The sequence below is a fragment of the Coregonus clupeaformis genome, chromosome 7, assembly GCF_020615455.1.
Source record: "Coregonus clupeaformis isolate EN_2021a chromosome 7, ASM2061545v1, whole genome shotgun sequence".
Lineage (NCBI taxonomy): Eukaryota > Metazoa > Chordata > Actinopteri > Salmoniformes > Salmonidae > Coregonus > Coregonus clupeaformis.
Window position 1 is genome coordinate 41463840 of NC_059198.1, and position 19453 is coordinate 41483292.

Consider the following 19453-nt stretch of genomic DNA (forward strand, 5'->3'; position numbering starts at 1 on the left):
TTTTGACATGCGTTTTCCTGGATTTTTTTGTTGTTATTCTGTCTCTCACTGTTCAAATAAACATACCATTAAAATTATAGACTGATCATGTCTTTGTCAGTGGGCAAACGTACAAAATCAGCAGGGGATCAAATACTTTTTTCCCTCACTGTATTCTGCCGGTTAAAGGTCTATTGAGGTCGGATTGAATTGATTTGAGCATTCTGTTAAAGTTTCTGCCAATGGTTTTATCTAAGGAAAGAAATATATCTACTCCCAAATATTTAAAATGAGAAACGATTGGGATTGCATAAGTAGAGATGGAGTCCTCCACTGGGGTCTTGAGAGGCAGTAGGGCAGATTTGGTTAGATTCATTTTATAACTTGAGATGAAGCTGAATTTATCTTTGATCTTTAATGCGTTTGGGAGCAATTGAGATACATTATCTAGATATAGTAAAATATTGTCTGCATATAATGAGATGAAGTGATCAGCAGATTTTAAGGAAATGTGTGTTATCTCCTTTGATTGAAGAATTGCCTGGGCCAGGGGTTCCATGGATAATAAGAATAGCAAAGGCAAAATTGGATCACCATCTCTGCTGCTCCTAGTGATTCTGAACGGAGCAGAGCAGATATAGCCTGTTATAACTATGGCTGAGGGATTGGCATATATTATTGTAATCATATTAATGATATTGGAGCCAATTCGCATATGTTCCAAGAGTGACCAGTGATACTACCATTCTAGTCTATCAAAAGCTTTTTCTGCATCGAGAGATTATTTTATTTTACCAGGAAAGCTGACTGAGAACACATTCTCATTTACAGCAACAACCTTGGGAATAGTTACAGGGGAGAGGAATGAGCCAATTGGAAGCTAGGGATGATTAGGTGGCCATGATGATATGAGGGCCAGATTGGGAATTTAGCCAGGACACCAGGGTTAACACCCCTACTCTTACGATAAGTGCCATGGGCGCTTTAGTGACCACAAAGAGCCATAACACTTGTTTAACTTCCCATCCGAAAGACAGCACCCTACACAGGGCAACGTCCCCAATCACTGCCCTGGGGCAATGGGATTTTTGGGGGGGACCAGAGGAAAGAGTGCCTCCTACTGGCCATTCAACACCACTTCCAGCAGCACCTGGTTTCCCATCCAGGGACCAACCAGGACCAACCATGCTTAGATTCAGAGACCAGCCAGCAGTGGGATGCAGGGTGGTATGCTGCTGGCAATAATACAGCCCAAGGAGCTGTTGTTTCTGATGAAGCATCTAAGCTATGTAATAGTCGACAGAGGTTTTCCGAGAATAATCTATTTTTAACAAATCCGCTCTGGTCCGTGTGGACCAATTTGGGTAAATGTAATATCTGTGTTTATCAAAGATAGGGGGCGATAGTGAGAACACTGGGTGGCATCCTTACCTTTTTTTAATAAAAGCTAAATTAGTGCTGTATTCACTTCTCTCCCAAATGAATGTGAGCGTTAGTGGACCTAATTGATTTCAAAAATGTAAATAGACCTGAGGAGGAATACCGTCCCATCCAGGTGATTTGCCTTCATTCCACCACCATATTGACTTTTTACTGTGATTGTAAACTCATTGCTGTGAATGATGTCTATTGAGGTGTGATTAACAGGTTGTTGCACTGTTGTTATCCCAAATGAACCCTTAGCCCCTACGCCCTATGCACTTGTGAGGATATGAGACCGATTTTCAGGGGTAATCAATATCCCCAAAGTTCCACCTAGCACGGTGGATCTATAAGACTTTTTACACATTTTGTTATGTTACAAAGTGGGATTAAAATGTATTTAATGGTCATTTTTTGTCAATGATCTGCACACAATACTCACACAATATACAATATTTTTAAATCATGATAAATAAACACTAATATATCTTGATTAGATAAGTATTCAACCCCCTGAGTCAACACATCTTAGGATCACCTTTGGTAGCGATTACAGCTGTGAGTGTTTTTGAGTAAATCTCTAAGGGCTTTGCATACCTGGATTGTACAATATTTGCCCATTATTCTTTAAGAAATTCTTCAGATTCTGTCAAGTTGGTTGTTGATCATTGCTAGACAGCCATTTTCAAGCCAATTTAAGTCCAAACTCAACTGTAACTAGGACACTCAGGAACATTCATTATCGTCTTGGTAAGCAGCTCCAGTGTATATTTGGCCTTGTGTTTTCGGTTATTGTCCTACTGAAAGGTGAATTTGTCTCCCAGTGTATTTTGGAAAGCAGACTGAACCAGTTTTTACTCTAGGATTTTGCTTGTGCTTAGCTCTATTCTATTTATTTTTTATCCCACAACAAACTACCAAGTCCTTGCCGATGACAAGCATACCCATAACATGATGCAGCCACCACCATGCTTGAAAATATGAAGAGTGGTACTCAGTGATGTATTGTGTTGGATTTGCCCCAAACATAATGCTTTGAATTGAGGCCAAAAAGTTAATTTCTTTGCCACATTTTTTGCAGTATTACTTTAGTGTCTTATTGCAAACAGGAAGTTTGTTTTGGAATACAATGTTGTAACTACAATGTTGTTGATCCATCCTCAGTTTTGTCCTATCACAGCCATTAAACTCTGTAACTAAAATGACATTTGGCCTCACAGTGAAATCCTTGAGTGGTTTCCTTCCTCTCCGGCAACTGAGTTAGGAAGGACGCATGTATCTTTGTAGTGACTGGGTGTATTGATACACCATCAAAAGTGTAATTAATAACTTCACCATGCTCAAAGGGATATTCAATGTCTGTTTTATTTTATTTTAAACTATCTACTAATAGGTGCCCTTCTTTGTGGGGCATTGCAAAACCTTCCTGGTCTTTGTGGTTGAATCTGTGCCTGAAATTCACTTCTCGACTGAGGGACCTTACAGATCATTGTATGTGTGTGGTTCAGAGATGAGGTAGTCATGCAAAGATCATGTTAACCACTATTATTGCACACAGAGTGAGTCCAAGCAACTTATTATGTGACTTATTATGTCACATTTTTACTCCTGAACTTATTTAGGCCTGACATAACAAATGGGTTAAATACTTATTGACTGAAAACATTTCAGCTTTGTTTACAAAAAATTATACTTTGACTTTATGGGGTATTTTGTATGATCAGTGACACAAAATCTGAATTTACTCCATTTTAACTTCAGGCTGTAACAAAACAAAATGTGAAAAAGGTCAAGGTGTGTGAACACTTTCTGAAGGCACTGTACATGTAACAGTCTTCTCAGATCTCCACACAAACCCATTCTAAAAAACAGTTTTCATGATTTCTGGTAGATCATCAAAATAAATAAAAATGTTGGCCTCATTCAGCAGTTATTACCTAATTTAGTAGAATACTATTGGAATTTCATGTTGAAGGTTCCATTTATATTCTTAAAACATACGTTGAAAATGATGCTGTTGCTGGTTCCCGTTGACAATAGCTTTTGATAAATAGCCCAATATCAAAACACAGTTTTTAAGTGTCCAAATCAATAAGCAATATGCAGAAACAGTTTATGATATATTGAAAACCTAATCATAAAATGTATTACCTACACATTCAGTGGGGAAAAAAGTATTTAGTCAGCCACCAATTGTGCAAGTTCTCCCGCTTAAAAATGTTCATCATAGGTACACGTCAACTATGACAGACAAAATGAGAAAAAAAAATCCAGAAAATCACATTGTAGGATTTGTAATGAATTTATATGCAAATTATGGTGGAAAATAAGTATTTGGTCAATAACAAAAGTTTCTCAATACTTTGTTATATACCCTTTGTTGGCAATGACACAGGTCAAACGTTTTCTGTAAGTCTTCACAAGGTTTTCACACACTGTTGCTGGTATTTTGGCCCATTCCTCTATGCAGATATCCTCTAGAGCAGTGATGTTTTGGGGCTGTCACTGGGCAACACGGACTTTCAACTCCCTCCAAAGATTTTCTATGGGGTTGAGATCTGGAGACTGGCTAGGCCACTCCAGGACCTTGAAATGCTTCTTACGAAGCCACTCCTTCGTTGCCCGGGCGGTGTGTTTGGGATCATTGTCATGCTGAAAGACCCAGCCACGTTTCATCTTCAATGCCCTTGCTGATGGAAGGAGGTTTTCACTCAAAATCTCACGATACATGGCCCCATTCATTCTTTCCTTTACACGGATCGTCCCAGTCGTTTCCCACAATAGTAATCATATTACTTGTATTTAGTTTTGCGAGCACCAAAACATTTGTGGCAATAGTTCACTCATATTGATTATAGGGAAATCAGGTTGTATGTGCTGTTGAAACTAAAACAACTCAAAAACCACATGGCAACTAGAAATATTGTTAACATTACTCGTTAGAGGACAACCTGCTGAAGACAACCAGCTATATTTTGAAGTGATTAATTTTGATTTGGGGGTCGGCAAAAACGCAACACTTTTTTTATCAATCACTCTTATCAATATCACATTAAATTAATAGAATGAGAGGAGGGAGTCAGGTTACACGTCCTGTTCAAACTAACACTACTGAAAAAGCACACAGAATCTGGGAAATAACATATATATCACTGGTTAGAGGACAACTTGTAGAAGACAGCCAGCTATTTTTTGGATTATTGCATTTTTTTGAAGTGGGTCGCCAACACGGAAAGGTAAACGCAACATTATTTTGTCAATTACTCATATCGATATCAATTTGAAATAAAATAGAGCGGGGGCAAACGTTTGGGTTGTATGCGCTGATTAAACTAACACTATTCAAATGCCACACTGAATCTGAGAATATTTTTGACATCACTGGTTGGAAGAGAATTTGCTGAAGACAGTCATCTAAATTGTAGAATGTCGGAGGGACGTTTTGGGAGGCTGCCGAAAAAAGGAAGGGAACAAATCAATTGATTTGTTATTTAACGACGAATCACGACCCACCATAGGATATCAACAGTGACAAGGGTTGGCTGTTATTTGAGTGATAGTTTGCCTCTGAAATCTGTGTATTGGTGTGAGGCCAGCGACTTTTATACAGACAGTGCCCTGAATTTTCCCTGCAATTTGAGTTTGAAAATGAAAGCAGAATTCTAAGTCCTAACCGCGTATGACAAAATCAACGGTTCAAAACCAATGATATTGATCTGTTTTAAGCAATCGATTGTGCCATCGTGATTATATATCAACTTTTATACAAACAGTCCTAACCTGAGGTAAAGATGATTAATTATGTCACACAGTTATGCCACATTTATGAACCCTTTATAAAGCATGATGTATGGTTATAGATGCTTTGTAACACATTTATGTAGTGCTTATGAAGGCATTATGAAGGCTTTATGAAGCCTTTACTAGCTGAACGTCATTTAAAGCGGGACTAAACTTCACTGATCTGAGGTAAAAAGGTAATTCCTCTCATTTCCATGTGGTCAAAACGTCAGCTTGTGTAATGTAATAACACATACTATACTATCCACATATGTCCACGTACATGAAATTAGCGCAATATAAAATAATAGAATATGTAAAAATAAATCAACATTTAATTTTAGGCTGATAGTGTCTGTGCAGCAGCTCATTCATTCCCTGCCGACCTATGAGCATGCATCTCAGTGACAGCACAGGACATAGTGGAGCAAATCGTTTTTTTTTTCTGACTAACTGATCTGGAACCTTGACTAAGACCCTCCAAAGAGGGTGGTGGGCAAAAAACAACAACAACAACAACAAAAACGCATACCTGTGACCGCCAAGGTTGACCCCTGAGCCCTCTCCAGTTTCCACTTACCAGATTGCCTATGGACAGCATACCATTGAACTCGTCAGTCATGGGGTAGTGCTCCATGGCCATGAACAGGGTGTTGAGCACGATGCAGATGGTAATGGCTAGGTCCAGGAAGGGATCCATCACCATCACCTTGACCAGCGCCTTCAACCGCAGCCAGCGTGGACTGCTTTCCCAGATCAGGTACTTGTGGGCAAACTCATACCAGCAGGGGTGACATTTCTGATGCGACTCCTCCAGTTCTAGGAGGGGGGAGAGAGGTGGTCACATCACTTTTTTTTAAATCAACCTTTGTGGTATAAGAGACTGTTCTGTGTCTAAGTAATGTACTCTGCTACTTTAGGAAGGTTAGCACAATATGCCTTTTCCAGATGTTGGTTGGTAGGGCCTATGCTTGGGTGCAGGCATGCGTACTGAGGAGTTTGATGAAGATTGACGGTAGCTCAATGGAGGCTGAGGATGAGGCTGCGAGGCCCTCTAACGCGTGATACCTCTAATTTGTTTACCTGTTGGTGTCGTGTTGCACTGTGGCTTCTGCCGCACTGTCACCCTCTATCTAGTCCATAGGTACAGACGGTGTACAATTGAGGACAGCCTCAAGCCTCAGTAGATACGAGGAGATCCTGAGCTCACACAATGGTCACCTTGATGGTCCACAGAGAGCAGTGGCTGAGAACCTTGGGTGAACTTGGGGAACACCAATGAATTGTCTGCTGAACATTAATCGTTTTGCAAGTCGTTTTTAACCGAGGTGCGATAAAGTAGCTTTCGAATGACTAGGATTTGGGATTCAGGAATGAGGTTTGTCCTAAAAATGAGCTTGGGTGAAGATCTGATTTACAGTGTTTCTTTGAATCATAGAGACGTTCAAACGAGGAGGAGTAACTGTATGATGTTTATGATTCAGCAAAAAAGCTGCAGCACGTTCAGTATGTTTATTTCCTCATCTATCAGAGTTTGTGGGAACATTATCATAATATGATCATCAATCAATAATGCACTTACAGTGGGGAAAAAAAGTATTTAGTCAGCCACCAATTGTGCAAGTTCTCCCACTTAAAAAGATGAGAGAGGCCTGTAATTTTCATCATAGGTACACGTCAACTATGACAGACAAAATGAGAAAAAAAAATCCAGAAAATCATATTGTAGGATTTTTTATGAATTTATTTGCAAATTATGGTGGAAAATAAGTATTTGGTCAATAACAAAAGTTTCTCAATACTTTGTTATATACCCTTTGTTGGCAATGACACAGGTCAAATGTTTTCTGTAAGTCTTCACAAGGTTTTCACACACTGTTGCTGGTATTTTGGCCCATTCCTCCATGCAGATCTCCTCTAGAGCAGTGATGTTTTGGGGCTGTCGCTGGGCAACACGGACTTTCAACTCCCTCCAAAGATGTTCTATGGGGTTGAGATCTGGAGACTGGCTAGGCCACTCCAGGACCTTGAAATGCTTCTTACGAAGCCACTCCTTCGTTGCCCGGGCGGTGTGTTTGGGATCATTGTCATGCTGAAAGACCCAGCCACGTTTCATCTTCAATGCCCTTGCTGATGGAAGGAGGTTTTCACTCAAAATCTCACGATACATGGCACCATTCATTCTTTCCTTTACACGGATCAGTCGTCCTGGTCCCTTTGCAGAAAAACAGCCCCAAAGAATGATGTTTCCACCCCCATGCTTCACAGTAGGTATGGTGTTCTTTGGATGCAACTCAGCATTCTTTGTCCTCCAAACACGACAAGTTGAGTTTTGACCAAAAAGTTCTATTTTGGTTTCATCTGACCATATGACATTCTCCCAATCCTCTTCTGGATCATCCAAATGCACTCTAGCAAACTTCAGACGGGCCTGGACATGTACTGGCTTAAGCAGGGGGACACGTCTTTCACTGCAGGATTTGAGTCCCTGGCGGCGTAGTGTGTTACTGATGGTAGGCTTTGTTACTTTGGTCCCAGCTCACTGCAGGTCATTCACTAGGTCCCCCCGTGTGGTTCTGGGATTTTTGCTCACCGTTCTTGTGATCATTTTGACCCCACGGGGTGAGATCTTGTGTGGAGCCCCAGATCAAGGGAGATTATCAGTGGTCTTGTATGTCTTCCATTTCCTAATAATTGCTCCCACAGTTGATTTCTTCAAACCAAGCTGCTTACCTATTTCAGATTCAGTCTTCCCAGCCTGTTGCAGGTCTACAATTTTGTTTCTGGTGTCCTTTGACAGCTCTTTGGTCTTGGCCATAGTGGAGTTTGGAGTGTGACTGTTTGAGGTTGTGGACAGGTGTCTTTTATACTGATAACAAGTTCAAACAGGTGCCATTAATACAGGTAACGAGTGGAGGACAGAGGAGCCTCTTAAAGAAGAAGTTACAGGTCTGTGAGAGCCAGAAATCTTGCTTGTTTGTAGGTGACCAAATACTTATTTTCCACCATCATTTGCAAATAAATTCATTAAAAATCCTACAATGTGATTTTCTGGATTTTCTTTTCTCAATTTGTCTGTCGTAGTTGACGTGTACCTATGATGAAAATTACAGGCCTCTCTCATCTTTTTAAGTGGGAGAACTTGCACAATTGGTGGCTGACTAAATACTTTTTTTCCCCACTGTATATTTGTTTCAAAATCTAAGTTACACATGTTTGTTTCAAGGGATTATTTGTCCCTCAATGAGGCAGTGAGGTGAACAATAGAGTACAGAGCAGTGTCATCGACAAATACAGTGACAAATATTCGTCAAACACCTATACTGAACAAAAATATACAGTACCAGTCAAAAATTTAGACACACCTACTCATTCAAGGGTTTTTCTTTATTTTTACTGAGAGAATGCCAAGAGTGTGCAAAGCTGTCATCAAGGCAAAGGGTGGCTATTTTGAAGAATCTCAAATATAATATATATTTGGATTTGTTTAACACTTTTTTGGTTACTACATGACTCCATATGTGTTATTTCATAGTTTTGATGTCTTCACTATTATTCTACAATGTAGAAAATAGTACAAAATAAAGAAAAACCTTTGAATGAGTAGGTTTGTCCAAACGTTTGACTGGTACTGTACTTAAGTATCAAAAGTAAATGTAATCGCTGAAATGTACTTAAGTATCAAAAGTAAAAGTATAAATAATGTAAAATTCCTTATATTAAGCAAACCAGACGGCACCATTTTCTACTTTTTTTTATTTACGGATGTCCAACATTCAGACATAATTTCCAAACGAAGCATGTGTGTTTAATGAGTCCGCCAGATCAGAGGCAGTAGGGATGACCAGGGATGTTCTTTTGATAAGTGCGTGAATGGACCATTTTCCTGTGCTGCTAAGCATTCAAAATGTAACAAGTATTTTGGTGTGTCAGGAAAAATGTATGGAGTAAAAAGTACAATATTTTCTTAAGGAATGTAGGGAAGTAAAAGTAAAAGTTGTCAAAAATATAAATAGTAAAGTAAAGTACAGATACCCCCAAAAAATACTTAAGTAGTACTTAAAAAGTATTTTTACTTAAGTACTTTACACCACTAGTATATAGTGTGCTTACTTACTTACTTATTCAGTTCTTCCTATTGCTTCTTATTTCTCGTGTGTTTTTTCTAGTATTACTTTGTTATTGATTATTGCATTGTTGGGTTTTGAGTTTGCAAGAAATGTACTTGTGCATGTGACATTAAAACTTTAACCTCAAAACATGAAACTTGAAACTTATCTCTGTGACTCAAATCTGACTATTAAGTGGACTGGACAAGAGTTTTTGGAGAGATTGAGAGCTTTTCAGAGATATTTGTTTGTTCCAATCAAAAGCATGCATGACATTAGCAGAATTGTAAGGCTTTCTCATTGCAACGTTGCAATGCTGTTATTGGTGGAAAATAAATACCATGCCCAGGTCATTCACGAGTCACCTCTCTGCCCGGCAACCGTTCTCCAATCTGGCGGTAACAAATCATTGATGCAAATAAGGCACACGCCATGGCTACTCTCCCTTTGGTACAAGCTCCCGGTAGAAAAGGGGGCGATGTTTGGAGTCACTTTACTTATCGTGTCGATTCAAACAAGACCGAATGCAACGTTTCCACAGGAGAAGACAGCATTTGCACCCACAAGTTGACGGGGAAAAATACTACCAGCCTCAAGAGACATCTGAAAGATCCCAATATATATGCTCAGGTAATAACATATTGATAATGTTAGCTAGTTAGTTGCTGCAACCTATCAGACCCCTACTTATGACAGAACTTTGATTACAATATATTGTAGCTACAGTATGTCAATGGGTGTGATTTTTGATCTGCTGCAGAGTAATGTGTTCTTCTGCCAAATTGGCTGTTGGGAAGAGATCATGCGATAGGATGATATGAAGAAAAAGGCTATGTATGTGTGTGCACATGGAAGTCAGTGATTTATGTTTACTATAGGTTAATGAGGCAAAGCAAATGTGATGTGACTAAAATGTGACTAAAATGAAAGGGCATTTAGTTGACTAAAATGGCCCACTGTTTTCGTCATTTTGACAATAACTAGACTAAATACTTATTCAAATGACAAGAATGTGACTTAATTCTATTTTTTCAAAATGACTAAAACTAGAGTAAATAATAAAAAATTAACACTGGTACAGAGGCCTCTTGCCCTTACCCTCCAAGGCGTCTGTGAGGTAGCTGGCCCCGCTCAGAGCTCGGCCCCGCCGCACAAGCTCTTCTCTGGACACCGGGCGAGGCAGCAGCATGGTGCTCAGCTCAGTGCTGGAGTTAGGCCCCTGGAGGAGACAGAATGGTAGGTATATTGGTAAGGGAGAGGCAGCCATATTGGAGAGGGGAGGCGGCCATATTGGTGAGGGGAGGCGGCCATATTGGTGAGGAGAGGCAGCCATATTGGACGTTAGAGGCAGCCATATTGGCGAGAAGAGGTGTTGTATTGGTGAGGAGAGGCAGCCATTTTGGTGAGGAGAGGCAGCCATATTGGTGAGGACAGGCTGCCATATTGGTGAGGCATATTTTGATGATTCTATGCAGTCAAATGTAATCTACATTCTCAGCAGAGTCAGGGTTGCAGCTTCAACAACATATTTTCCTCTATATTAATTGTACATTTATTTAAAGTATTTGTATTTCCTTCAGTTCAGTCTCTGCATAATAATTTCAGGACATAATTTCCTCTATATTAATTGTACATTTATTTAAATACTACATGATTCTAACTTGGAAACCACACCTGAAGAAATATACTACACTTCTAGTACAAGTGTTGTAATTATGTTTTTATACTTATATGATTATTAATTTTAAATGTGTCTTATCCGATTACCATGGAAACAGCACGAGTAAGACAAATTCAAAGATGACAGATAGAGAATTACAATCTCTAACCAGATAATACTAATGGATGTCTCTATTGGCTAAAAACATCACTTATATCGTACGCCGTAAAGCTCTCTCTGTCTGCCCGCAGGCTTATCATTGTCTACTACTCATACAAAATGGGATCAATAAGTCAATGAAACAAACACAGCAGCCACGGAGAGAGGACCATAAATATTTCAGCATCAAAATGTCCTATTTTTTAAACATCAGTTGTCATCCCCTTATCAGTCAAGCCGCCTCCCAGAGGGCAGGCTGATGGAGACGCGCACACACACACACGCACACACGCACACACACACATGCTGTGGTTCAGGCAGGGTTGAACACAGCAGTCACTTAGGCAAGGCTATGCTAACACACACATATCTCACATTGATTCCACAGACATGTTTTCCAATTTATGTTGGGTCAATGGCAGGAGCATGATTCAAGATAGAGGTAGGGTGGTGACAGTTATCTAAGACAATCCCACACACACACACACACAAACACACACATACGCATGCACGCACGCACACACACACACAAACACACACACACAAACACATGCACACACACCCACACACCCACACAAATCATCCCTAGAGCCATGTGATTAGCCTCCTGTAGCTCAGTTGGTAGAGCATGGCGCTTGCAACGCCAGGGTTGTGGGTTCGATTCCCACGGGGGGCCAGTATGAAAAATGTATGCACTCACTAACTGTAAGTCGCTCTGGATAAGAGCGTCTGCTAAATGACAAAAATGTTTTCGTAAATGTGATATCCCTGTAACTAGTTACCTCCCAGCTGTATGCATCCATGTGGTGTGAATGACAGGGGTTAAAGGGAGTCCAATCAAAGCCTCCCTGACACAAATCAGCCTCCCTCTATGATTACATAACGTCTCATTGGTCTCCCAGGTAGTCAGGCTGGCAGGCATGAGTGACGCACATCCCCAGTGTCGGAGCTCACATAAAACCACCCACTCACTGTTTGGCAAGTAGGGAACCCACCACAAGGCCATTCACCGTTTCTCTACTCCTCGGCCCCACCACCACCAACGTTAATTTAGCATCTGTTGCCATGGTTGCGTTTCCAAGACAACTAGGCGTCTGTGCCACACACAAGCACACGCACGCACAGGCACGTGCACACACACTCCTCAACATCCTTCCACCACTATTCATCTGTATTAGCAGCAACACAGAGGTTTTAGTGCCTTTCCTGGTCAGTCCTTTGGGTGTGATATTGCAGTGTACTGTATTGACCTCCAGAGCACAATAAAGCTGGTTATAAATGAACTGTGCTTGTTTTTTTGGTTTGGGGTAAATAGACAAACATGTTGTTCAAATTCCTTTGAAATAGAATCTATTCTTTTGATTTTTATCTTTCTTTTTCGAGCATGTTCATCATTTGTTTACATGACACACTTTTGCTAGTTGTGTGTGTGTGTGCATGCATGTGTGTGTGTGCGTTTGTGTGCACGTGTGTGTGAGAGAATGAACAAGAGATATATAGAATAGTAATAGAGATAGGATCATTGGAGTGCACCGACACCCATGCTGTTCTGGGAGCAGTCTGTTCTGAGAGCAGTCTGTTTCCTGGGAGAGAGGAGCATCATGTTCTTTATTTGTGCACACAGACAGATACACACACAGACACACACACACACACACACACACACACACACACACACACATTTACTATCCTTGTGGGGACCAAAACATTTATTCCCATTCAAAATCATATTTTCCCTAACTCTTAACCCTAAATCTAAACCTAACCCAAACTGCTAACCCTAAACCTAACGCCTAACCCTAATTCTAACCCTAACCCTAATTGTAACCCAGCCCCTAAGCCTAAAATAGATTTTTTTCCTTGTGGGGACCGGCAAAATGTTTCGTTGTTTTATTATCCTTATGAGGACTTCTGGTCCCCACAAGGATAGTAAAACCAAACCACACACACACACAAGCACATATGCACACATGCACACACACAAACACAAACACAAGGCAGCGATAGCATGGCAAGCGATTCATTGAGTATTAGAGAAAATGCAATTGCATTTATGCTATTCCCTCTTCCGTTCCTACACAGTTGCTAACATCCCTGCGGGGTAGTGTGAATCATCTGTTTTGAAACAGCAAATCAAACAGTGTGTTGTGTTAATGTTGAGGAGCCTAGCAGGGAAGAGGGAGCTGTTGTCAGGTCACAGAGGTCTTGGCCGGTGACTCCAGGCAGCCAGGGGCTACTAAGTCTACTCTATAGGATATGAGCTGGGGACATTCCTTTGATACAGGCTTTTGCCATAGTAGTATCACCAGTTATCCACCGGGTGATTTCCCATGATGCACGCACATATGTAACCACACACACGGACACACACACACGCACACACAGTCTTGCACAGCTAACCTTGTGGGGACATACAATTCAGTCCCATTCAAAATCCTATTTTCCCTAACCCCAAACCTAACCCGTACCCTTACCCTAACCCTAACCTTAACCTTAAAACTAACCCTATCTCCTAACACAAATTCTAACCTTAACCTAAACTCCTTAGAAATAGCATTTGACATTTACATTACATTTACGTCATTTAGCAGACGCTCTTATTCAGAGCGACTTACATGAGCAATTAGGGTTAAGTGCCTTGCTCAAGGGCACATCGGCAGATCTTTCACCTAGTCGGCTCGGGGATTAGAACCAGCGACCTTTCAATTACTGGCACAACGCTCTTAACCACTAAGCTACCTGCCGCCCCCTTGTGTGGACCAACAAAATGTCCCCAGTTGGTCAAACTTTTCTTGGTTTACTTGGTTTACGTGTTTAACTCTACAAGTATAGTTAAACACGACCACACACACACACACACACACACACACACACACACACACACACACACACACACACACACACACACACACACACACACACACACACACACACACACACACACATGCTTACAAAGCTACACACTCAACTCAGTAACCCAGTACTCACACTCTCCTCCTTGACCTTCTCCATGGTGCAGGCTGGGAGTCCCTGCGGGGCGACCCCATTCTGGTCCATGGCCACAAACAGCTTCCCATTGACGTTGAGGAAGACCTGGGAACCCCGGCTGCCGGTGCTGTAGGTACTGGGCCTGCGTCTGGTGCTCCATGGGATCACCAGGGACCCAGCACGACTGTGTGTTCCCTCATTGTCCCCATGGATGCTGAACTCGTCATCGGCGAAGTCGCCCTCCGAGTCTTTGTTCCGGGGACGGAAGCTGAAGATGCTGACGTTGCTGCCTCGTCTGGTGCGTGTGGAGATGGTGCGGACGAGGAGTGGATGTGTCGGCTGGTGGGGGAGTGGAGAAAAAGTTTAAGTGGGCTATATGGTAGGGAAGTCCTCTGTTCGAAAAGAGTAAGATACTTGACTCAAACCCTGGAAATCAGATAATCCTTTCACAAATTAGGCTTGCCATTGATCTCTGTAGTTTCAGACTGGTAACGGTATTAGGGGAGAAAAATCGATGTCCCAAAATATATACCTATATACAAAACCTGAAAGCATACTATTAGATTCAGAATGTTTTTATTTATCCATGGTGTTTTATCCATGATGAAATATGAATCCATTAAGAATGCATAATGATGATATTTACCCTGCCCCCATCCACTGTATCCACCTTCAACATCTTCACGTATCCCTTCTCCACGTCTCCCCCGTTCTCTACCTCCTCCACCAGCCCCTCCAGACTTCTCCTCCTGCTCTGCAGTTCCTTGTCATCAGGGAGAGCCAGGCCCGGGGACATCAATGATTCTGTATCCTGAGCTTTCTGAGTAGGAAATGCAAAGGGTCAGCTCAAATAGCCATAGTCCTTTTCAGAATATTGTGTCATTCAAAATGTACTAAACTCCCATACCAGCTAACCAATTGAAAGAAATGTCTACGGTCCAAATTCCCAACATCGAAAGCATCCATGACGTAAAACCTTAGGTCTTACCTGCGCTTCCCTCTTCAGGCGCTCCATGGCCAGCTGGAACTCTTTCTCTTTCTGCCAGGCCTCCTGGATGGTGGCCTGGTTCTGTTCCTCGTAGGCCATGGCCACAACAGCTAGGATCAGGTTGACCAGGTAGAAGGAACCCAGGAAGATGACCACCACAAAGAACACCATGTAGGTCTTCCCTGCTGACCGCAGAGTCTGGGGAGGGATGGATGGAGGGATGGATGGATGGATGGATGGTTTGGCAAAAAGTATGTTATAAAAGACACAGGGTTTGATTTTTGCAAGTTAATGTTGGTTTAAGCTTAGGCTTAAGATTGTGGAAGATTGTAGAAGACCTCTAAGACCTTAAATATATTACTGTAAGCAAATATACTTATTTTCTTCGTATGGTCTTTCAGACTATGACCTGTATGTGGATATGGTTTGAAATTAACCTGGTCATTTCCTGGTGTCCATACTGACCTGGTGATAGAGGTTTTCCCAGTAGTCTTGTGTCATGAGCCGGAAGAGGGACAGGAATGCCCAGCCGAAGCTGTCGAAGCTGGTGTAACCATAGTTAGGGTTCCTTCCTGCCTTCAAACATTGAAACCCATCTGGGCAATGCCTGTGAAGAAAACAGAAAGAAAACGTCAAGAAAATTAAACGTTAGGCCCTAGTCCAGATGCATGTTGCATTTTTGTTCTGTCAGTAGACCCAAATATGTCCCTTTGCCACAAAAAAAACGTAGACAAGGTCATTCTGTATAAAATGATGCTGCAGATTGGATCCCATGCCAATATGCTACCTCCTTAGTGTGTACAGTTCATGCACATTCACTGGCTTGTCATTGCCGCACAGCGAGCTCATCCCACGCCTGTTATCTTAGCGAAGCGGGGCCATTAAGATAAATAACCGTGTCCACAGGCCTTGAGCTTTATCCATGCGACAAGGTCCCGTACCAGTCATCCCCGTCATGTGGTACAGATAATACTAATTCAATAAGCTGAAATTTAACGCATCTAATTTACAGTTTATAAGCTTACCAGTGTATTTTGTGATTGTTGTTCAAATGTACATGACATAGTGGAACTAGTTTAGATACATTTCTATGAGTAACCCTTTCCATGACTAACTGCACTGCAATGCCACTGCATGCCACCCCACGTTAGAAACACCCCCCACATTCTTGTGACAAAAAGGTGAGTCACTCCGACACCCGGCTTCTTCAGACACGGACCGGGTTAGGGGGGCTGGGGTGAAATAGGTGGGCGTCAGGAAGAGCGAGGCGGGGGAGTTGAAAGGACATGATGCCACCAACCTGCTATCATGCCAGTCACTCTCCCCCTCACACCACCCCAGCCCTTCACCCATCCCTGCAATGCCCATCACACCCGCAGCCTGCTTGCCAGGCCAGGCAACACCTGTCTCTCAGCGGCCTTGACCGTGGCCTTGGCATGCGGAGGGAGGGTGTGAGGGTGTGGGGTGATGGGCGCTATCACCCACCAGACACCTCTCTCTGTATCTGGAGGACGTGTTAATGGACAGGCCCCACTTCAGACCCCGGGAGGCCGCTAACGGGAGGCCCCAAACCCACCACACCACACACACACAATTCCCATACGGTGGCATGACAAAACATGTCTGAACTGCAGAATATCATTTATCATCGTTTTTTAAGATGCATTTCCTAGATTTACAATTTCCAATTCTAAGTACACCCTTTTTGTGTTTTCTGTAATTGTTATCATGGGTGCATGTACACGTCCATAGTAACCCACTAAAATATGGTAGCTGAATAATGTTTTGTTATTTTTCTAGGGGCATAAATTCTTATGACCTTTCCGGAAAGAGTGCCAGGGAATGCTATAATTTAACAATGCCACACACTGTAATTAAAAGTACCAAGTTTGGTAAATGAATGCTCTCACCCTATGTCTAATTTAACTGCACAGAAAATGTCACTAAAGCAGTCACACAAACGTAGCTGTTGTTGAGCCCCAAACATGCAACATCCACAGAATCAGATCACTTTTGTAGGACACAAGCAATCAAAACCCTGCCTGCGGTTTGTGTTGTGATGAGTAACGTGTTGTATTGTTGTCAGACAGAGAGAGAGATGAGCCCTGGCACGGAGAAGTCACTGAGAGTATCTGTCAGAGTAACTGCTTTCTCTCAGCACTCCGGCAGCTGGGGGTGCGATGGACCGCTATCCTATCTCTCGCCAGGGCACTGGGCATTCTGACATGGAGCTATTTTGGGCACCAGCAGTGAGCTCCGGTAACTATCCCTTTAAGAGGATCTGGGAAGGGGCGGGTGGGTTGTGGGAGGGTTGGTGGATGATGAACTATATCCCTGGGAGGATAGTGACTACCTGACGGTTCATCCCAACACACTGTTGAAAAGTTAGCTGTAATATAAAGTTGGGTCTATACTGTAGACCTAATACCAGGGAAACTGTCAAGGAAGCAACAGTACACCACTGACAACAGTACAGAGAACAAGAGAGGCCAAACAGATTGGCAGCAGCAAAACAGTGTTGGTGGTCTACTTGGAATACAAGGTAGTAGGCTATTAAAAGTATCAAATCACCTGGCGAGGATTAATTGAAAGATCAGATCGCTATATCTGAGCACATCGCCCATGTGGCAAACAACAGTTCAGATGTGTGTTCATCAGATTAGACATGACCCCTCCTCCCCTCGCCCCCATCCCTCTCCCTCTTATCCCAGCCACAGATGAGATCCAATAGTTGATTGGATACAACATAAAAGTGAACAGAAGCGTGAACAGGGGAGGGTTCCCTAGAGTCACTCTGTGGAGGGAACATTGGCTTGGCTGTGAGTTGAGTCACCCCTTCCAACTCTTCCACCCTGTGAAACAACAAAGCCCGGCGGGGAAGGCTTCAAAGACTGGTGGGGAGAGGAAGGTGCCCTCCTAGACCTGGTGTTCTCACAGCTCAGATTTATGCCCAGGTTTACCAAATCAGTGTTCGTTAGGCACCAAATGGAAGAAAACAAACTGAAACAGGGAGGGACTACCTAGACTTGTCCAACAAGAAATGTTCATTTTAGTTTACAATTGTGTGCCCTAATGAATATGATCCAGGATTCTGCCCAGGCTGCTTCACCAAGTGACCAACCACAGGCTAGGAATAGCAAGGGTTGAGTCGTTCATTAAAGCTTGCAAATGAAAACATTTTTGAACATTTTGCAGTGGAAAACGTAAATGTTTCTTATTGGCCAAGTCCAGGTTGTCCCTCCCTGTTTTAGTCAATTTTCTTCTGTTTGGTGTATGAACAGGATTGTGATGAAGAACTCTGCAATAGGCTTCAGCTCTTACACAACCATGCTTCCTCCTGAGGCACTGATACAGGCAGAGTGAACACATCAGCAAAAGAGGACGACAATCAGCAAAAACAAAGTTTGCAATGTGTACGTCAAGAATGAAAATGAATAGTTTGAGTATGTATTTTGTCATTACATAAGACGTGTTTTAACAATTTTTTTTTATTTATTCTGAATTATATGTCTATCTACTCAAGGCATCAATAACACTAGGCCCCCTCATCTCACAAAAACATTATGTCATCATCCCAAACCATTAAGAAAAATAAAAGTTCAAATTACAACCAGTTAGCCTAATATTAGAGAGGTCTAGAACTGAGGTCTATGAGAATGAAAGTACTTAACATTAATATACAGTGAGGGAAAAAAGTATTTGATCCCCTGCTGATTTTGTATGTTTGCCCACTGACAAAGACATGATCAGTCTATAATTTTAATGGTAGGTTTATTTGAACAGTGAGAGACAGAATAACAACAACAAAAATCCAGAAAAACGCATGTCAAAAATATTATAAATTGATTTGCATTTTAATGAGGGAAATAAGTATTTGACCCCTCTGCAAAACATCAAATCAAATAAAAATCAAATTTTATTGGTCACATGCGCCGAATACAACAGGTGCAGACATTACAGTGAAATGCTTACTTACAGCCCTTAACCAACAGTGCATTTATTTTTAACAAAAAGGTAAAAATAAAACAACAACAAAAAAAGTGTTGAGAAAAAAAAGAGCAGAACTCAAATAAAATAACAGTAGGGAGGCTATATATACAGGGGGGTACCGGTGCAGAGTCAATGTGCGGGGGCACCGGCTAGTTGAGATAGTTGAAGTAATATGTACATGTGGGTAGAGTTAAAGTGACTATGCATAAATAATTAACAGAGTAGCAGCAGCGTAAAAAGGATGGGGTGGGGGGGCAGTGCAAATAGTCCGGGTAGCCATGATGAGCTGTTCAGGAGTCTTATGGCTTGGGGGTAGAAGCTGTTGAGAAGTCTTTTGGACCTAGACTTGGCACTCCGGTACCGCTTGCCGTGCGGTAG

General features: G+C 41.9%; 1 protein-coding gene across 1 annotated transcript in view; it reads right to left on the reverse strand.

The window, feature by feature from the left end:
• scn5lab (sodium channel, voltage gated, type V-like, alpha b) overlaps nucleotides 1–19453 on the reverse strand; it is a 220230-nt gene that overhangs the window by 100354 nt on the left and 100423 nt on the right. Inside the window, exons 9-14 of the mRNA XM_041879935.1 lie at nucleotides 15551–15692; nucleotides 15086–15283; nucleotides 14744–14917; nucleotides 14098–14436; nucleotides 10389–10509; nucleotides 5762–6000 (exon numbers count right to left, since the gene is read on the reverse strand). Of these exons, the coding sequence (XP_041735869.1) occupies nucleotides 5762–6000; nucleotides 10389–10509; nucleotides 14098–14436; nucleotides 14744–14917; nucleotides 15086–15283; nucleotides 15551–15692 (1213 nt within the window). The remainder of the gene's footprint in view (nucleotides 1–5761; nucleotides 6001–10388; nucleotides 10510–14097; nucleotides 14437–14743; nucleotides 14918–15085; nucleotides 15284–15550; nucleotides 15693–19453) is intronic.